Source organism: Xiphophorus hellerii, chromosome 2, assembly GCF_003331165.1.
Source record: "Xiphophorus hellerii strain 12219 chromosome 2, Xiphophorus_hellerii-4.1, whole genome shotgun sequence".
NCBI lineage: Eukaryota > Metazoa > Chordata > Actinopteri > Cyprinodontiformes > Poeciliidae > Xiphophorus > Xiphophorus hellerii.
Window position 1 is genome coordinate 16,262,922 of NC_045673.1, and position 19,501 is coordinate 16,282,422.

At 36.0% G+C, this 19,501-nt stretch overlaps 1 protein-coding gene across 2 annotated transcripts in view; it reads left to right on the forward strand.

The window, feature by feature from the left end:
- The window catches only part of brsk2a (BR serine/threonine kinase 2a), a 185,540-nt gene that overhangs the window by 134,206 nt on the left and 31,833 nt on the right, over window positions 1-19,501 (forward strand). For both annotated transcript variants that reach the window (XM_032588905.1, XM_032588916.1), the window contains exons 4-7: window positions 1,347-1,487; window positions 13,795-13,911; window positions 18,207-18,240; window positions 18,364-18,432. In XM_032588905.1, coding sequence (XP_032444796.1) covers window positions 1,347-1,487; window positions 13,795-13,911; window positions 18,207-18,240; window positions 18,364-18,432 — 361 coding nt within the window. The remainder of the gene's footprint in view (window positions 1-1,346; window positions 1,488-13,794; window positions 13,912-18,206; window positions 18,241-18,363; window positions 18,433-19,501) is intronic.

Here is a 19,501-nt window from a genome sequence, read left to right on the forward strand (position 1 = left end):
TAAATCGCAAAGACTGCTAATAGTCTTTGAGTTCTGATGAAATAGAAACAGTTTCTATTTTAGTTTTCTTTTCTTAATACTGATTTAAAAACCACTTAATCTAACAAAAATAATAAAACAAAACTTGTGCAGATGACCCATATATAGAGTCCAAGAACTGCAATCATACAAAGTAACTTAGGCCTACTGAACCCCTGTTAAATGCGAACATCTTTTAAACCTCTGTTCCACTGGTTTTCTGTATAAACAAAACAATCGCTTCACTGTTGTTGTAAAAGAGAAACGTTTTGATATTTTTATTTTTTCAGGAAACCTGCCTTTTCTTTAACCATAATCTTGAATGTGCGTGTTATGCACCTCTTGAGTTTCTTTTGACTTAGAAATAAACTTAACATTTACACCCAAGACAATCTCACTGGTATAAAAGTAAATTAACGTGCCTCGACTACAGGGTTCTAAAACAATTGTTGGATCGGAAAAAATACTGTAGTGCTTTATTCAATTTTAAACCCCGTAAAGATAAACATCCTTGTCAATTCTCCCCGCTTCTTAGGTTAGTCTATATTTCATGTTTACGTGTATCCTATTTCACTTATTTAGAAGTAAATGGCATATGTGCTGTAGTTCCTGAGGATTTACTGCAAGCCAGACTTTTGGCTAAAGGGAGACCATGCTTGGTGGCCAGTACAGTTTGCAGCACCATATGGTAATCAGTGAAACTGAAATGATGGATGTGCACCTCATATTTTTTCCAAGTAAATAGTTAAAAAAAAAAAAAAAATCCTTTTTGTATTTCAACTTGTGCTTGTTATGAATAAAGTACTTTTTGTGCGAGACATATGAGCAGAGCAGGTACTAGGGGCCAGTTGGATTTCAACCCGGAGATGAAGCTTTGTTCTTGGGTCAGTGGAGATTTATCTTCATCCTGTCCCCTCAGAGCTGCAGACCATGGCCAAGCTATATATTCAGGATGACAGACTGGCTCTGTAAATGTCTGACCACACAGACTCGAAGGCTACCTCAGCAACAACTCTTTGAAAAAATATGACACGGATATGTTGGCTTTCTTTTCTAAATTCATATGATTGCACCAGTGTTTGTGTAACACAGAATGTCAAAGAATCAGAATTCCCCACATATTTAGAATATTAGGCTGCAAAAAACTCATGTTACATCAGTTCTGACAGTAACGTGAGGTCTTTGGGTTTATTTTCTTCTTGGCTCTATCAGGGGACTTTATTATGAGATATAAGATACTTGTAACTGAGTTTCTCTTTCAGTTCTTCTGAAGCTTTTTTATCTTTGGATGTCTCCCTCAATTCTCTGTGCCCTTCTGTCTTTCTCAGGTACCTTGTGCTAGAACATGTGTCTGGAGGTGAACTGTTTGACTACTTGGTGAAAAAAGGCCGGTTAACACCAAAAGAGGCCAGAAAATTCTTCAGACAAATTATGTCAGCCCTGGATTTCTGCCACAGTCATTCAATATGGTAAGTTTTTCAATCTTTCTATCAAACAGCATACTCCATCTGTTTATGATCGCTAAATGCTGTTAGTTGTGTAAGAGAAATTTTGACGTCACTGAATTTTACCTTTACTAACGCTATAACAACAAACTTCAATGAATTTAATTAGAATTTTATGAGACATTCCAGCACACTACTATCCACATTTGTGAAGTGCTACTTTGTAGGAGCTGCAGAGATCTACCACATTGGCGGAATCTCCCAATCGGACAACTAGAAATTGTGCACTCCACAAATTTTAATGGAAAATTGGCAAGGAAAAAATGAACGTTGAAAACAAACTGTGCAAAAAATTCTTCCACGTTTGGGAAGGTGGTCTGTTTGCGTGAGACCAATATTTTATGGCCTGCATGAACAGTGTGTCAAAATAGAAACAGCTATGTATTAGAATGGCATTATCAAAGTCGAGACCAAGTGAGAATATGTGGGGAGGTTAGAAAATGTATGTTTTCGGATTCTGATTGGGTGCAGATCTTGAAAATAATGTTTCCTTTCCCTTCCTCAGTTCTACCCTGCTTTGTGTTCTATTACACGAAATTCTAATGATAATTGAGATTTATTGTTGTGATGTGAAAAAAAATAGGATTATGTGAGTGTGAATGTATTCAGCAAAACACTGCAAATAAGCAGTGTCTTACATTTATTTTTTTCTTTAAAGGGATGAGAACTTTTAATTGATTTCTTCTTTAAAAAATGTCCAAAAGTACTTAATGTGTTTAGGCTTCAATATGAGTCCAAGTAATGAGATATTTGTGGCTTTAAAAGTCACATTTCTCACCTCCAATCCATAAAAATATCACTTACACTCTTACTCAGGGGGGTAGCACAGTCAATTTAGTTATCATACACCACTGAACAAATAATGAGCTCTACAGTGATGAATCCTGCAATGAAACCATTTCCTCCTGAAGCGAGCCTGCGATCCAGTCTTCAGGATCTTTGGGAATACTGTTCAGCTATAAATCACATGATTTAATATAGAAATTAAGCATAGAGAAAGCTGGATGTCGCATGTTTATGTGTTTAGTATTTATAAACATCTCTTTAAAAGATTTATACATTAAACTCATGAATGTCTGGTGTGCTAAAATACAAATACAATATAATGTAAATACAAATGTATTACTTATTATAAAGCAGTTTAGTTAACAGGATTGGCTAAAAATGAACTCTTAATTAAAGATTTGTTTAGATTTGTTTTCTGTTGATCCAATGCAGCTGACACAAATTATCTGATACATTTTGTTGTCGTTCTGATCTGATACCCTGTGTGGAGCCTCAGGGGGTAATTTAAATGTTTACCAACTCATAGACTAGAGGCAATCATATACTTCAAAAGTCAAACAAGTCAGCAGGGACTAAATTAGAGGGTTGTGTTTTGTGTTTTTTTTTCTGTTTGAATAAATGTGTGTATAATTCACAGAAGCTTTTGTGATCCCAAAGCTTGCAAAGACTGTGTGCTTCTCTGGAGATTTAGTTTATAACTTTTTATAACATATGACTGTTATAACTTTGTAAAGAACATGTGAGGGAAAAAAAAACTGAGGAATGACAAAGAACGTATATTAATTCTTCAACTGAATTAAGGTAAAACTATTTATTTTTTAATTAAGTAAAGCCTGGTGCAATATCTGTTATGTAAAAAAATGTCACACTGCAGATAAAAAACTGCAAACCCAAGGATATTTAATAATGCAAGCAATGACAGATTGAGAGTTAAGACTGGGGAATGGAATGCATCTTTTACTTTATCTCAAACTTCTAACTTGTTTTGGTTAAACTGAGAGTGGCAGTGTTTTTACACATTAAAGTTGAACCTCTGCTACAGGGATGAGCCTCTTTTTAGTTTTTTTCTAAGTTGAAAGTAAAAGGTTGGGGTGAAGTCTGAAGGTACGTCATGGAGTCAATGATGGATCTACACAAGCAGGTTCTGGTGATGAAGTTCTGTTTTTAAAACTATCTTCCGACAGACCTGACCAGAACAGGCTAAATTAGCAAAAAAATATTCAAAAAATAAAGGAGGATAATTTGACAATAACATATTTAAAATTTGAGACTGTTTACAAAACATGAAGCATGCACTAAATGTGATCTCAGATTAAATATTGCAGAACTGCCAGCACACACATGGCCAAATATGGCAACTGACCTTTACTGTCTTGTAATCAGCTCTTCTTTCCTATTTTTTTGCCTGAACTTTTGTCAGAGAGAACCAGGTATTTTGTCATCTTCATGCTCAGTCTTAACATTATATATTTGTCAACATTTCATCCTCAGAAATTAATTTTATTCATGTTTCATAAATGTTTGCATAATGCTTAGATAACATGGACACAGTTTTAGCAGTTAAACATGTCAAACTATCCCTCTTTGAGAATATTACATCATTCTTTAATTCTAGAGTGATGCGTTTTAGTTTGTTTAAAATTGAAAATGCATAACTGATGGATTCTGTATTGAACTCTGAGACCAAAAATAAGATGAATTTTCTTTCACAGCAGGGAATAGAGGAGAATTGTCCTACCTAAAGGAATTAGGTCTTTTATCAGCCTGTGTAAATAATGCCTGATAATAACTGAGAAGAACAGATTAGGCCAATTAGAGGAAAACATCTGGGACTGACAATGAGTGCATGCACGCACATAAATGATCACAGCCCTTTTATAGCCAGACTCACCAGCATATTTATCTTTCTTGTTTTACCTTGGTGCCTTTGCTCTTCAAATCCCTTCACTAACACTCTAAGAAAATGATGCCTTGTGAATTTATCATGAAAAGGATTATTTAGGGGAGTTGGATCACCCGCTCAACCTTCTACCTTCCTCAATTAAGAGCAGACAGACAGAATCAGCCCTCCTCTCCTTTCTTCCATCCCTTCCTAATGAGATCCCAGCACCCCTCTCAACAACTTAAAAAAAGACTTTCAGTAATCATTTCTTCTGTTTCTGAGCGTTTGCACAGGGGACCTAGGTAGGCCATTAGAACTGCTCTGCTTTCTCTGTGACTCAGTATCAGGGTAAGGGCATGTGAGGGAAAGTGGGTGGGTGGGGATTTGGGGGAGAGGGTTGTCACACATGCCTCTCAGCAATCCTTTTGTGCACGCCTCCCACTTTTTTTTTTTTTTTACTTCATGTTGCTGTTCTCCACCCCCGTTTGATCCCCAAATATCTCTCTTGGGCCAGATTGTTTCAGATCTGTATATAACTGAAAAAGAATACATAAAGAAAGCCCTGTTATGACTCAGAGTTTTGCTTTCCTGACTCAGACTACACTTTTGTTCAGAAAGATTATCTTTTTCATATGGAGGGAGAGAAAGGGAAAGCATGTAAGAAATAATCTATAGCTAGAACAAATGCATAATAAATCCTGGGGCTGTGGAAATGATCACTGTGTTCTCTGTTCCTCTTTTTAAAAAGTTTCTTGTAAAGCTGCACAGATCAGAATTTTGAGTAATTTGTAATATCCGTTATTTGTATAACGTATTGCTGAGTTTAAAATGCATTTACACTTATTTGGATTTCCATTGTATTATTATCTTAAAGAACTAATGTATAAGACCATACAGCTGAAACTAGATATCTTACATAAATTGTTTTATGCATTTTTTCCCCTTTGTTTCTGAAATTAAATCAGAACAAATGTTTATTTTTTAGGTTTGTTAGGATCACAGAACCTATTAATATTTGCTTAACTCAGTGTTTGTTTTATTTTTTACACAGTTAAATGTTTACATAAATTAAGATTACTGTAACTTTCAACAGTTTGGTGAAACCCCAGTAATATTCTACGCTAATTAGCTTCTGACAAGTTAATACTCAAAATTAATTTAAATGAAGTCTGGGGACTACATCAATAACAATACATATTGCAATAGACCCATAGTCAATATTTTATAGAATATACATTCAATAGAATCTTCGAGTCCAGAACCACACAGCATTCTGGGGGATGTAGGCAGAGGAAAGGCCTTAGCCTCTCAACTTCTCACAACCAGCTTAGCAACATGGGTGGGGTCAACTCACTCGCACACTCTTTGGTTACCTAGCAACAACCTGTTGTGCTGTAGGAGTTTCAGGTTTTGTCACCGTGCCTCATAACTGTTAAAGAAAAAAAAAACAAGGTGCTGAGTGAAATTTGGCAGTATTTCAAATATTTAAATATTGAAGATTAATCTAACTTTAATACAAAATGGTGCCAATAATTAAAAAAATACTGAGCAAAACCTAAATGGAAAGTGAAATCAAAATATACATTGTTCAGACACCGGTCATTTTATGCTTCTATGCCTATGCATCTTAAAAGTTTGTAAAATCATTACATGTAATGATCATTTAAGCCAATGTCAAATTGTATACTATGGGCCAACTGGTCAACAAATGGTACCAATAAAACAATTTTGACTGTTCCACTAACTAGGTCACAGATTCAAATTACATGCAACGACCCAGCTTCTAAAATATGCACTGTCATGCATACTTGTGCACGCTTCTTGAAATGCTGTATTTGCATGGTGCTGCTGCCTCTATATGAGCATGATGAGAAGGACCTCATCCAGCAATCCCATTGAACCCACACAGTGGCATAATGATGGGTCACAGAGGCTCTACTGAAAAGATTAAAATGAGAGCTACTATAACTGTGTAACTCCAGGACTGGGGGGAAAGAAAAAGTCAAAAAGGAAACTGCCTAAGGTCAACTTTGAGGGTGGTTGCACAAGCAAATTAGTTTCCATCCTTACTTTAGTTGTCACAGAAAATACAGTTGTTTGCAGTGCTGTTGAGAGACATTTCGCTGAGTTGCATCAGCCAAAATATCTTTATGTCCTTGGTTGCATAATGCAGTTACTACAAATTTGCTGGCTGCACATTCAATGATCTCTGTTGGCTTTAAATTTGGTGATGATGGAGTAGAGTAAATTAGTCTGTGACATTTAAATGTTCAACTGGTGCTAAATTAAGTATGCCAAAAAATACTCCCATGCCATTGCATCACCACCAGTGGCAGTTCTCCACCTTAAATAATTATTATAATTATTATAACTATTTGTATTTGCGTGGATTTTTTGTATTCCTTCAAGGATTTGCTAAAGGATAATTTTTTTCCAAAGCACCACCAAAACATGAATTTCACAGCTAGCAACAGATATGTTAGTCTTGTTCCCTATTCCCATTTACTTCTACATTTCATTCTCTCTGTGGCAGCTTTCATGCCTTGATCCAAATCGCTTAAATCTACTTTGTACTTTTGATATTAGAACTTGAGCAAGTCATATTTACCAAATCTAGGTACTTAAATGTGTTGAGTCCCTGTCATTAGCTGATTTGCTATTGCTGTTGGGAAGCTGTTCAGCTGTACCTAATAATAAAGTGGCTCGTCAGTTTAAACCTGAATGAAAACCTGAACACCTCCATTATTATGGATGAAAAGTATTCAGTTTGTGGCATGTTGTCGCAGTGACTTTGATACATACATGGTCACTCTTGACAGATTCATCTCTTGAATATTTAATAATACATTTTCTTGAAAGATGCCGGTCAGAACATTCAATGTCGCCTTAGAAAAGTGAAACATTTCTTGGATTTAAAATCACATCTTTATTTCTAGTGGAGTTGTCACTTTTCAGCCATTCCACCAGAGAAACAAAATGCTGGAATTATCCAATGCAGATGTATTTATTTATTTATTTACTTATTTATTGATAATAGCAGATGTTTTGGAATCTGAATAATATATCTGACAAATTTAAAATAAACTGTGATTAAACTTCCCATCATCTGTCATCTTTTAAATGAAAATGAATAGTTCAGCAAATTAATGTTGACTGATTTGTCATTTATCATTCAAATAATGTCCAAATAATGACAATTTTAACTGTTGAAGAAAAGTCATTTAAGATCAGGCATTTAGTGATATTTTTTACATTTCCTGTGAGCAAAACATATTAGTAAAGCTATAGTCATCTAAAGTTTACAGCTTCAGCCAGCCTGCGTTATGCCACATGCACCAGAGCTGACTTAATCCTTTTGACAAAAGTGTTCTTTCATGTGAAAACATCAAGTTTGGTAAGATTTCAGTCCACTGATGATAATTTCTTTAACGGTGCCAGTTAAACCGTTTGGGTGTAACTTTAAATTAGAGAAGTTTGTTAGACTGAAATAAAATGAACAAAACAAATTGGGGTCGTAGTATGGTTCATAGTTTCTGAATAAGGGAAAAAAATGACTATAGTATGGGATAGATATAGCAGTAAAAGACTGAGAAGGAGAAAGGTAACGGAAAATTTTAAAAATGTAAAATAAGAAGCTGGAAATATTGCCAAGTGTGTGTGAAAATAACAGATTACATCTCAAAATGTATTATGATTGTCAAGTTTTCTCATCACACTTATTTAGTACAAAATATGGATAACTGCTTTAAGGAGCAACTTGCTCCAATGGTTACTGTTATTAAAGATCTTAAGGTGCTTCAGATTTTTATTATCTGTGGCAATCCTTCTGTGCTCTTCTGGCAGCTTGTTTGTTTGTTCTGCCTTGAAGGTCTGTTGCTCATCCCATCATCCCCTGTCAAACTCCTCCGGATTAAGAGAAAACGCAATGTTGCACACAAAGATTTGGCACAAATAGGACATGTTTTTTATATGTGTTTTACAGATCTGGCTGTTATTGTAATCCCACTTCTTGGTCACTGCATTACATGCAACAATACAGGACTGGTTTAGTGTTACTCAAAATTTGAAAAGAATAAAGTGAAATCCACCAAAATAAACATCAAAAGCTTAAGGAAATATAAGTTTCACTTTTTCTGGTTAGAAATCCATTGTAATTGCTGACTCTTTATGAGGTAGCTAGTAAAACTGGAACGGTCTTATTGGAAGGAAATAAAAATGTGACTGAATAAAATGTACTCTAAGTTTGCATCAACTTTAGACTTCCTCTGATGAGTTTAACCAAAATATTTGAAAGATTTATTTCAGTTTTTTCTAGACTGAACAGACACCCATCAAAAATATACATATACTCGTATTTTTGATTTAACAAAACTACACAACAATACTGTTGGCAATTGTCATATGTCTTTGAATATATCTGTTTGCTTCAGGAACATTTTTATTATAGTTATGAATTTCTGAAGTCAGTCCTGCTATTAACTAAGGTGTACATATTTAAAGGATGTTGTTTTATGATTAAGTCATGTGTTAAAATGCAACAAAATATTTGACATTTCATTGGGAAATGAGTTAATAAACTTAACAGGCAACCAGGGGAACATAATTTTAAGCAAAACAGCTTATTACATTTGACGTTTTTCAAAATATTTCAAATAGTTAAATATCTAAAAATAAGAAAAAAAATCTTCAATAATATTAAATTATAGCGTATCTAACACAAGTTTCATGATGTATGTTATACTGTGGAGTGTAATAGCTAGCCAACCAAAAATAAAACATACACACATAGTCCTGCACTTATCAGACCTTCATACTGCAGAACAATTAGTGTATGAGTTTTTCCTGTTCATTTCTGTAACCTTCAAAGGGGGGTTATGTGCATCACATATGCTCAGATCATAAACACACTGTCGGTGTGGATTTGAGGTGCAACAGAGAAAACAAAGCTGTCACAGTTCTGCACAGTTCTATGATGGGACAGATAGGATTAATTTGATGCACTGCAGAGGAACAAGACATTCTGATTGGCTATGTGACTTAAACTTTTTATATTTTTAAAGAATACTCCATATATCAGAAAATCTTTAATAAAGTAAGAGTTAATGCATTATGAAAATAAAGAAATAATTTGTGTACATTTAGTATGTTTGTGGAGGAGCAGATTTGCACAACACATATGCTATTCCAGGCAGTATGAGAATCAGTGTTAAAAAATGGTTTGTGTCAAATGTACCAACATTGGAGAGCTGTGAACTAAAGGGCAGTGGTGATTTGTATCTGAAAAAACTGCAGGCATCCGTTCAAAGATGTGGCGTCCTTTTATTGTCGCTCAACTTACAATTCTTGATGCAACAAAACAAAAATAATCAGTAAATATCACACATAACTCCCTTTTGATAATACAGTTGCTAAACTATTGAACTACTGCAAGCTACTACAAAAAACACCTGTTCTGCCACACTCTAAGTTCCAACACATCAAGGCTCTGATAGGTTGTCGTTGATCATGATTGACAGGCAGACCAGCCAATCACAGTCCAGACAAGTCTGCAAGGCGAAGTCCAGCAAACTTGTGGTATTTTCCACAGCTGTCTTTTCTCTATTAAGCAATTTCATGACCATGTTGATTGTATAATGAAGGATGTAAACTTAAGGACTTTGTCATAACTTCTCTTATTTGCAGTCATTGAATGCAAACAAGTTGTCATGTCTGACAATTCCATGCAGTAAGAATTGCTAAATTAAATTTGAGGAATTATAAAACATGCATGGGTTCTATGCTGTCAAAGAAAAAAAGTTGAATGCAATCCAGTTCAGTTCCTTTCCTTCAAATGCTGTCCAGTAGGAGACAAATACACAGTGACAAGATAAATGTATTCATTAGATCTTTATGTTGAATTTAAATCATATCTAGAATTGATTCTGTGTAATGAGTTTGAATGACCAGCACTGGTTAGATCAGAGAGGATGTTGTTTAAAACATGAGCATAAGTTTATCTCAATAAATTACAACATCAAGGCACTCAGTGATTCAGTTCTAGATGTGAAACTCATGTAGGAGACAGATCCATTACACACATTCAGTGCATTACAAGTGTTATTTCTATTAATCATTGTGACTTACAGTCAAAGAATCCAAAATGCAGTTGATAGGTTAAGTAAAATATTACATTTTAATTTATGGAATGTCAACCTACGAGAAAGTATGTCCATGTGCTGCACAGTTTATGCCAAAAATACCTGGTCAAGACTCCTTTAAAATAAAAAAATAATACACAATGACTTTTCTGTATTGTCGGTTCTAAGACTCATCTTCCTTTTTGTATCTTTTGTGGTTTATTTTCTTAGCCAGGTAAGATCCTCCTGGTGATGTCTCTGGTTCATGAGTCGTTTAACATATAGAACCAACAGCTGCAGCGTGTGATTTGGATACATAAGTGCGTGGTGGTTCAATTAAGCACCATGTCTTAGGAATCTCATTGAAATTTGAAAGGGCTCTGCTTCACAATTCTCAGTTCTGCTCTTGTTGCCTGAGTACCATGGACACATTACATAAAACATTGTGACAGCCAAACTCTCTAGGAATTTATTTACAAGTAACTGAATTTTAATTTTTTTGTATTTTTCTTCTTACTGTTCATAAATGCTATGCAATGATTCTTAATTTCACTTTTTGAATTGAATTGACTTTAATATATTTACTTTTATGTTAACACCATCACTAGTGAAAAAATATTTTGACCTTAATAGTGTCCTTGGTGGTTTTTCTATGTTTTTTTTTTTTTTTTTCCTGTTGTGTCTCATGCCTTTTTTCCAGGTGTTTTGAAAATAGGATTCTTGCAGACCTATTTACCTTGAAGACAATCAGTGTTGCTGCTTAACATGCCAATAGCTATAACAGTAAATGTTTACTTCTGCCTCATTTGCTTTGACATTATTAACTAAAACTCTGACTGACACCACCTTCAACTGATTCCAGTACGAACTAAAAGAGGTTATAGCCTAGGGACAACTGTTTTAAATGCTATCTGTATCTTATTTCAATTATAGCTTGGATCACAGAAACTGCCAGCATGATAACGAACCTGCTGACAGCTTCTCCCCGAGGGCAGGAAATGAGTTGTACAACAATTGATGTCATCTGAGGTTAAATGTCCATTCTGATGAAGCATTGTTCAAAGGCTGACGTATTCAACTGTGGTGCCATCTCCCCTTTCCCAACATTGGCTTTAAGAGAAGATGAAAGTAAAGCTTATGACGTTTAGACAGCTCTGTGGCTTTTCAACCCCATTTGGGAATGTATTGTGAGAAGTTAAGAGAGTCTAACATTGATTAAGTTTGAAAGCACGCAGCTAAATATGACACAACATTGAGCTTATTTAGTATATATGCTTAGTACAATTTGAGAGTTTTAAAAAACAGGGAATGGAGAATTAAAGAAAGAGAAGACTGCAGAATTAATAAAAAGGAATATCAAAGAATTCAGCTTGACTGTAGAACATTTTTGAGGGTGGGGCAGACTCTAGAGAAGTTCTGCACAGCTCCACTGTCCAGCTCATGTCCTAATGTAAAATTCATTGATGAAACCTCTGAAGAAATCTTTTCCTCTGCCTTTGTCAAAGGCAGAGTTTTGTCAGTGCTTTACAATGCTTTACAAACTTCAAAGGTTTGCCAACTGAACATCAAAAATAGTGATTAGATATTCATAAAATCTGGTAGACTAATAAGAGAGCTTTTTAACAAGAACAAGGGAAGTCATTTTGGAGGGTAAAAAGTTTTTTTGTTTTTTTTTCACAAACTCAGTGCTTCTATGACTGTACCATAGCTGGTATAGCTGGTTCTTACCTGGTTTTTTAGAAGCTTGCTTGGTTTTTCACATCAACACACAGTCATGTCACAATAACATGTAAAGTGCATCTTCCGTTGCATTGCTCTTTTGCAATCTGAATTTCTTTAGATTCACATAGAAGGAACACAGTTTACAAACCAAATCACAGTATTTGTCTCATTATCAATCATATCTTAATGTTAGCACTCCAATTTATAAATTGTTTAAATACGCAACAGTGGGTTTATCTAAATTCTATACAATGTCAAAAAGCATTTTCAGAGTTGTGCTGCATATTGTACTGTGCTTTGCAATATGCAGGTAAAATATTATGGAATATTTTACATTACAATGACATTATAACTAGGATTTTATAAGATAGACAAACTCGAAATAATGCTCTACTGTGATTTGGATATACAATAAGCATATATGTTTTCGGTTATCTTGAGTCAATTCAAAGTATTTACTGAGGAACAATATTAAGTTGATACTTTTGTTTTAATATGGCTGCAAGTCTTATAAAGTCTCAATCAACTTTGCTGTTAAAGTTCTTTGCAAAATACCTGAAATCCACTTAGATTTGTAGGAGAGGGTTTGTTAAAATCTCATTTTAAGTTTAGCTACAGCCTCTCACTTCATTCAGGTCTTGGACTTTGACTGAGCCATTCTTGCACATTACAGTGCTTTGATTATTTTGGCTTCTATGACTCCTCCAGAGTTATCTTTAACTTCTTGGTTGCTTCTCTGATTCACAATAGTGTTCCCTGGCTTTTTTATTATAGATGGACAGCCATGTCTTAGGAGATTGCAGTTGTGCTACCCTCTGTATTCAGGGATTGAACTGCTCTAAATAAATAGGCACGCAGGATTCCAGATCATTTGCTTCAAACCCTAGTGCCTTATTGTGGTAATTTTGCACAATTGGAAAATAACTTTGTCATCATGCTTGAAGTGCTAAGCAAATATTTTACATTCATTTTAAGACCTTTTGGAAATGTTTTGCTTGTCCACAGAAATGAGATGCTTGACTGAAACAGTGTTTAAACATTTATGTACAGCTTTTTGGATAGTGCTGACAAAACAGATGGATTAATATCAGTGCTTGCACACAGTGTTTTGCACACACTTCTAAAGTAGTTCTCAGTCTTTGCAAACATTTCCTAGAGTGGAAGAGTCTGATGTAACATAACCCCAATCCCTGAAAGGGATGCTAAATGCACAATAAAATGGTATCCCAGCTCCTCTTACGGCTGTTACTCATCGAAATTGAGACTTTAACCTCAGACACAGCCTCAGCATCCACGACATGAGAAGGTTATTCCTCTCAGTGGTCCATTTTAAGTCGGAAGTTGATGTCCACTGGATATTATCCCCCCTGCTGTGTTTAGTGGTAATGAATGGCAGTTAATGAACACCACCGCTGAGGCAGGCTTCCTCTGAATCCCCAATTTCGCCACCCATTTGCTGGTGGCTGTCTGGGAGATGAGAGGGAAGAAGATGGGGGAAAGGACACAGCAGGAGGTCTGTCACACCTTGTACTATCCCAACACTGAGGCGGGAGCTGTGTGGCTTCAACATGACAGATCAAAGAGAGATGTTGCACACAGAAAAGGGGCAGGTTAAGATGCTTTGTTCTTTCCAGGCACAAAAATGTTTATGGTGTTTGATAGACCTTTCAATAAGACCTTTTGTTTCTCCTCAGTTTCCTTTATTAGATCAGATAATCTTGTCTTTTTCATGTTTCATTAACTGGTTTCTGTTCCTGTTTTACAGCCACAGGGATCTAAAGCCTGAGAACCTTTTGCTAGATGAAAAGAACAACATCAGGATAGCAGACTTTGGTATGGCCTCTCTTCAGGTTGGAGACAGCCTATTGGAAACCAGCTGCGGGTAAGTGCAATCAAAAGCATTTACCACTATAACTGCATTAAGTCATATCATACAGTGTAGAAATCTAGCAAGCTAGAAACTGCTATATATGTAAATATTACTTACAGTTTTAGTAGAGGAATAAAAAAAAGCAGAGAATGGATTAGTGGAGTGAACAGGTCAGCCGCTTTCCTAAACCTCCCAGTGTAAATCTTCGGAGTAGAGACTTTTGCCATCTACTGTCTCGGAGCACGGCCAGGGCCTTGGCCAAACATTACTGATCTCCTTCTCCTTCGCTCTCACAGAGGAGTTTATGATCTAACATTTACCATTTCACTAGTCTCATCAATCCTACAACTACAATGAATTTGCTTGTAGGTGAAGTCACTTTCAGAGTTGGATGGCTGTTATCAAGTAGAAGCCTGAAGTCCCCGTGTTATGAGTGCTCCTTTTTTAAACCTGAACTGTCTGGATTAAATAACTTTTTCACAGTTTGCTTTAAAAACACCAATCACCGGCTCCTTTTGTAATCTCTTAAATGGCAAACATTACATTGTTTTTGCAAATATAGCATATCGCTTGACAGAGGTTGAAAGTTTCAAAAAGATAAAACAGCAGTATTTCTGTAGCCATTCAGACTTCTTGTTACTGACGTTAGGTTTCTCACACTCTTGCTGCCTTGACCATAAATAAAATAAATGAAAAGAGCCAGATCAGAATTAGGATAATTCTGTGTGTTTTAATGTGAATGTTGTCAGGAGTATTTTTGCTTTGTCATATAACTGCTTTCAGATTTGGGTGATTTGAAGGCCCTGTGACATCTGCGCCCTGCACAGATTGTCTCTGTCCAGATTAAACTGAAATTTCACATCTGTGCAATTTAGAAAGTACATATGTTCACGGGGAAGAGATGAAGTTCTCAGTTTATCCCTCCCTCTTTCTCTGTCCTTCTCATCCTCCCATCATATGCATGGCCACTTCAGCATGATTATGCAGATGCATTCATCCAGCTGAAACTGTTGCATAATTTTTTTCCATCAGTAGCACTAATGCCTAAACTCTTGTGACTCATTGATAGAGAACAGTCCAACTGTATGTGCATATATTTTCATGCCTATAGAATATGTGAATCAGAAAAAAAGTCACCTTTTAACAGTGATTACTGTGAAATAAGACATTTTTAGCACTACTTACTCAACAGTATCTATTAACTAAGTCCATCTGTTGTTTAATGTACTTTACCTTGCATTTTTTTGGTTGAATTTCTAATGTCATCCAGGTGCATTGCATTTGCTGAGTTTAATGTTTGAGGTATGCATATTCCAAAGTAGGTCTAGAAGTTTTTTTTTCTTCTTCTTTTTGCCTTCAGATCCATCATCACTCTGTGAGCGTGTCTCAGAAATGTGTGGGCAGTGTGTCTACATGTTTATCTGCTGGAGTCCAATACATGTGCCGTAAACTGTAATTGTGGTTATTGATTATTCATGCTCTTCTGGTTGCCCCATCCCTAAGTGCAGATATGACACTTTTTAATTAAACAGATTTATCTGGGTCCCCTCTCACCATGCGGCAGTCTGACACAAATGTATTCCATTTGCTTTGGGTAATGGAGCCGAGTGGAGATGAGACTTGCCTCAGGTAGGGGGGGAAGGGTGGCAGGGACCTCAGAGAACATCCGACATATAAATACACGGAGACCCACAGATGCGTTAAAGGAGCAGAGGAACTAGCAAGTGCTTACAAACATGGAGCAAGGGAATCACATGTCTAAACAAACTCAACTGTGGGTTTATCCATGTTTCATAATTATATTTGTAACATGTTTAAAGTGGTGGAGCTATAAATATGGCTCCAAAGATTTACATTGTGCATTATACCAGCACACCCATGTTTGATATGGCAAAGTATATTGTATGCATTATAGTAAAAACTAATTCAGCTGTGAGAAAAGAAAAGCAAGAGAGAAGAAGAAGAAGAAGTGAAACTTAACACATACAGTACAATTCTCCTTTTATATCTTATCAGTCACGTACACGGTGCCTTCCACCCATCTCTCTCCTGTAGGGAGTTTCTCTAAGTTTCTCCCATCTCTGGTTAATTGGTACCTCTGTCCCTAAATCAAACCTGGTTCAAAGGAGTTTCGGTTGGATTAAGAAGAAAAAACATCTTCACTGAAAACTCCGTTATCAGTTCCATAAGTATAACACCTGGTCTGAAACATTCATTATCAGTTCATTCTTCCCAGTAAATAAGCCAAAGTTTTATTTTCCAAGACAACACATAGCTGTTATCAGCAGGTCAGTGTTTATCGAGAAGAGTTGCCAGAGTGTGAAATATTAGACTTATAAACATGTTTGCACATCTGTTGTTTTCAGCTGAATATCTACTGAATATTTCTCTAAATCTTAAGTTTGTTTTTTTTTATCCAAAGCACACATAGGCAGTGAAATAAGTCGACCAACACTACCTCATTGTTTACTCTGAGATTGAAAAATAAGTATTTGTTCCATTTCACCTTGCTGCTTAAAAAAAAGTTGCAGGTCTCAGTCAGTAGAGCTGATTCTGGGAAAGAAGCATCTCATTGATATTTTTGACCACTTAAATGGAAGGAAAGATATTCCATACTTTTTTTAATTGAATGCAAAATTTCAGCTGGAAGGGAAGGGAAAACATTTATTACTGGCATGTTCTAGTTTCAGATTTTTTATCAATAGAAGAGTGCAAGTGAGAAGATGGACTGGAGAAGTAATGATACTTTTTCAAGTCTTAGATACATCTACTTCTATTGAAGTTATCAATGAAGTTATCCACTTTACATTTTTGTAAATGTAAAGTGAAATTGCCAGATGACGAGATAATGAGCCACAAATGTATCCCCAATTTGGAAGACAAGTGGCAAATCCGGCAGCGCTTATTATGATGGACTGAACACCATGGATTTTAATCTTGACTAAAATATTTGTATTGAGCAAACCATGAATTACTTTGAAATTTTTGAACCTCATTTTTAGTAGTTATTTATTTGATATGTAAATGTATTGAAGGTCTATTTTTTTTCATGTTAAATCTCTTAAGACTATTGTAAAACCTTAGAGGCTCCCTTTTCTTCCTAGATTACTTTTTGAATCAGGAACTGTAAAATTGTCAGCATGTTTTTGTTGCTGTTGCGTCTGTAAGCCTCTTTTTGAGATTAAATTTCACACATTGTAACAGTGTTTCCCCATACACAGATTCTGCCTTAATAGATCATATAAGCAAACAATGTGTTTGCCAGAACGTATCAGGGAGAAGACAATCTGCACATGTGCTGTGGATATATCTTTGTGACTTTTTTTTTCTAATACTAATAAAGGATTAATCTAAGACATATTTTATTTGTTTTCTCCTCTGCACTGTGATCAACCTTTAAGACCTTTAAATACCAAGTATATGTCTAGGCAGATTCCAGTTGTGGTTTGTATGCCGTGATGCTCATGACACATTGATACTACAAATGTCTTTTTTTCCCTTCCTACTTAAATGCATTGTGCACTGTGACACTTCAAATCAGGAAGGACATATTTGCATAGGCTCATATGTGAACTTACCCCATTGAAGTGCTGGTGGTGTGATTGGCCAGTATTGTGACAGCTCAAGGAGTCGGGTCATCAAGGCTAGTATTTATGAGTTTACAAGAAAACAGCCCTGGATGGGCCTTCATTAACGTCAGATACCCTGGCACTAGACAGAAGGAGACGGAGCTGTGGAGGACACATCTCAAAGGGTTCAGAGGTTTAAGCAGACAAGTGAATAGTTTGTAACAGGCTGTTTAATGAAGCTAATTACAGGGTGATGCAGAGATCTTATTTTTACTCCAAGTTAATTAATTTTGAAACACGAGAATGTCATAGTTCTGCAGAAATTTATAGAAGGAATAACAAGTTTACTCCTCAGCTGCAGCTGGAGGATTACAGAGGAGTTTTAGTGGGCTCGCTCCATAAATCTTCATATGATATTGATGTGTCAATCTAGTCATTGGCTTTACTGTCAGGCCATCCAGAGGCTGTAAAGATTAGTGGGTCTGGTTACCGTCTGCTGTCGGAAGATGCCCTTGACTGAAAAACCAAGAGGACGACATCCGAACACCCTCAGGATGTCTAAACCATGGAAGCACCTTGATCTATGTACAAGTGGATATGTTTACTATCTAATGTGTTTTAGAGAGCTGTTTGTTTATCAGACTACAGTGACTGCATTACTGACTTACTTTAGAGTCTGTTGACTTTTCTCCTCTTGCTTGTTTAGTTTGTTTTTTAAGCTGTTCTTCTGTTTCCCAGATCGCCACACTATGCATGCCCAGAAGTCATAAGGGTAAGAGATTTTTTTCACTTCTCACAATATTTTTTCAGCATTAATGTATTCAGTTTTTATTAAAAATGTTGGTAATATCAACAACCCTGTCTGAACTTGATAAACAAATCCTCTTTCCTTCAGGGAGAGAAGTACGATGGGAGGAAAGCAGATGTCTGGAGCTGTGGGGTCATTCTTTTTGCTCTTTTAGTGGTGAGTCCCAACTCTTTCTTTGCTGAGAGGTTGAAACCGGACTGAAAAGCAGGTTAAAGTCTGCAGGGCTACTGGCCAGCATGATTTCCTTCAGGGTTTCTGCTGGCAACTTGAATGAATAGACTTTTAGATGTTACCCGTACTGGAAATTAAACTTTCATCCCTGTCTCGCATTGTTTAGAGCCTCTGACAGGTTTTCTTTCGGAAGTGTCCTGTGTTTAACTGTATCATCCCCACCAGTTTCTCTGAGTTTGGTGTGTTCAGAATGATTCGTGGTGTTGGTTTCCCACCACACAGTGTTTTGCATGTGGTCTAACAAGTTAAATTCTGGTCTCTCAGGACCAGAGCGCCTTCTGGGACTTTTTATAGATTTCTTTGAATAATATCTTTGATCAGTGCACAACTAATGGCCACTACCAAGAGACTTTTGGCTTCGAGTCTTATTATTGCTCTACTTGCCTGAAATTACATGTCTCAGCCTTTCTGAAGTTGTGGAATATTTTATATTTTTGACATAATGTTGGCAGTGGCATATTGTTTCATGATGTAAGCTGTTCAATGTCACTTTATTCCCAACCTGTCTGGCGTGTTCCTTGGTCTTCACAATGCAACGTCCTCTTAACAAATATCTCCTGCCTTCACAGCCCCACAAAGATAAAACTATTTACAGCCAGCCTTTCTTTTACTGATTTGGTGACTTTTTGAAAGCAATTAGTTGAACTTATATCATTTGGGGTTCTAGGAGTAAAAATCAGTAATAGAAAAATGGTTTCCAATTTTTTTTACATTTTTTTCTTTGCATAAAACATAAATAGAAAATGTGTTTTCTTTCCTTTGCCTCTCAATTGTGCAATATGTTGTGTTGGTCAATCACATAAAATCCAGATAAAATACATTGAAGTTTATGGTTACAACTTCTTCCAAGCTCTTCTCCCAAAATGTCAAACACATTACTTTTACTCAATTGCAATCCAAATCGTCTTTTCAGTGCTTATCTTGCATTAAACACTCTGCGGTATCTAAAATAAGATCTATTCTCCAGCTACATTATGTCTATGGGTCCCCCAGC